The sequence below is a fragment of the Ceratina calcarata genome, unplaced genomic scaffold, assembly GCF_001652005.2.
Source record: "Ceratina calcarata isolate Rehan_Ccalc_2016 unplaced genomic scaffold, ASM165200v1 scaffold3848, whole genome shotgun sequence".
Taxonomy (NCBI): domain Eukaryota; kingdom Metazoa; phylum Arthropoda; class Insecta; order Hymenoptera; family Apidae; genus Ceratina; species Ceratina calcarata.
Genome location: NW_017161750.1, coordinates 1 through 1,368, shown reverse-complemented (window position 1 = coordinate 1,368; position 1,368 = coordinate 1). Strand labels below are relative to the sequence as shown.

Below are 1,368 nucleotides of genomic sequence, written 5' to 3'. Positions count from 1 at the left end.
GAGATCAAAAGGCGGGAATCGCGACAGGAGGGTCGCCGCCTCGTACGAGATGGTGCGGTACCCCCTCACGACCCGGATAGCCAGCCGACGCTGAACTCGACGTAGCGAGTCCAGACTGCGACGACTGGCCACCAGGTCGGCGCTCCAAACCGGCGCCCCATACAGCGCCATGGACCGCACCACCCCCAAATAGAGGCGACGCACACTTTCCCTTGGCCCCCCGAGGTTAGGCAAAATGCCGCAAAGGGCATTTGCCGTTGCCAGCAGTCGGGGGGCCAGGCGGTCGAAGTGCTCATCGAAACACCAACGGCCGTCGAGGGTGAGCCCTAGGTACTTAATGTACTGGCTCACCCTGACATAGGAGTCTCCAACGCGGATCCACGACGGGGGCGGCTGAGACCGACGTGGGAGGCCATGGAAAAACATGGCCTCTGTCTTGGCCTCAGACACGCTCAAACCCAGTGCGTGAATCCGCGCGACGACAGTAGCCACCGCTACTTCGGCGAGCCGAATGGTCCTCCCGAAGTCCTCCTCCACGGCGAGTATGAAAATGTCATCGGCGTAACAGATGACATACACGCCGTGGGGAAGATCAGCCCGGAGAACTGCATCGTATGCGAGGTTCCACAAAAGGGGGCCCAACACCGACCCCTGCGGAACCCCGCAGTCCACTACCCGGTGGTGCAGCTCTCCGTACCGGCCCACAAAGTGTATCCTCCTGTCGCTAAGGTACGACCCGATCACCTCCCGAAGATACGGGGGCACCCGATGGGCAACGAGCGCCTCCCGTATCTTCTCCCAGGGCACGGTGTTAAATGCATTGGTGACGTCAAGTGAGACGCCCAATGCCACCTTGCCCTGGGAAACGGCCTGCTCCGACAGGGACCGAACGCGTAAAATGGCGTCCATCGTCGATCGTCCCTGCCGGAAGCCGTATTGGCAATCCGCCAAGTCCGGGCCGTCCCGCGACAGGTGCTGAACGAGACGAGCAGCGAGCACCCGCTCGAAGAGCTTGCCCGTCTCGTCCAGCAAACAAATGGGCCGGTATGCGGACGGTGAGTCCGCAGGCCTACCCTCCTTCTTCAGGAGGACCATTCGCGCCTCTTTCCAGCTGGTGGGGAACGTGCTATGGCGGAGGCAGGTGTTAAACATCTGCCTCAGTCCGTCCCCCAGAGTGGCCACTGCCAGGGCCAGAGCACGGCCTGGGATGCCGTCTGGCCCCGGCGCCGTGCCGCGCTTCATTCGCGACACAGCCCGCTCCAACTCCTCTCCTGTCACCTCCAGCCCCGTGGACCAATTAACAGGGGCCACGCGATGGGCTGGAGGTGGAGGATCCCCAAGGACCCGGGGGAAGAGACAGTCTACGAC

At 62.8% G+C, this 1,368-nt stretch overlaps 1 protein-coding gene across 1 annotated transcript; it reads right to left on the bottom strand.

The window, feature by feature from the left end:
* Positions 1–9: 9 nt before the first annotated feature.
* Positions 10–1,319, bottom strand: LOC108625978 (retrovirus-related Pol polyprotein from type-1 retrotransposable element R1; the record flags this gene model as incomplete). The annotated part of the gene is made up of 1 exon (XM_018026361.1): positions 10–1,319. A coding segment is annotated over one exon (1,310 nt), but the record flags the coding sequence as incomplete, so codon positions are not given.
* Positions 1,320–1,368: the final 49 nt, after the last annotated feature.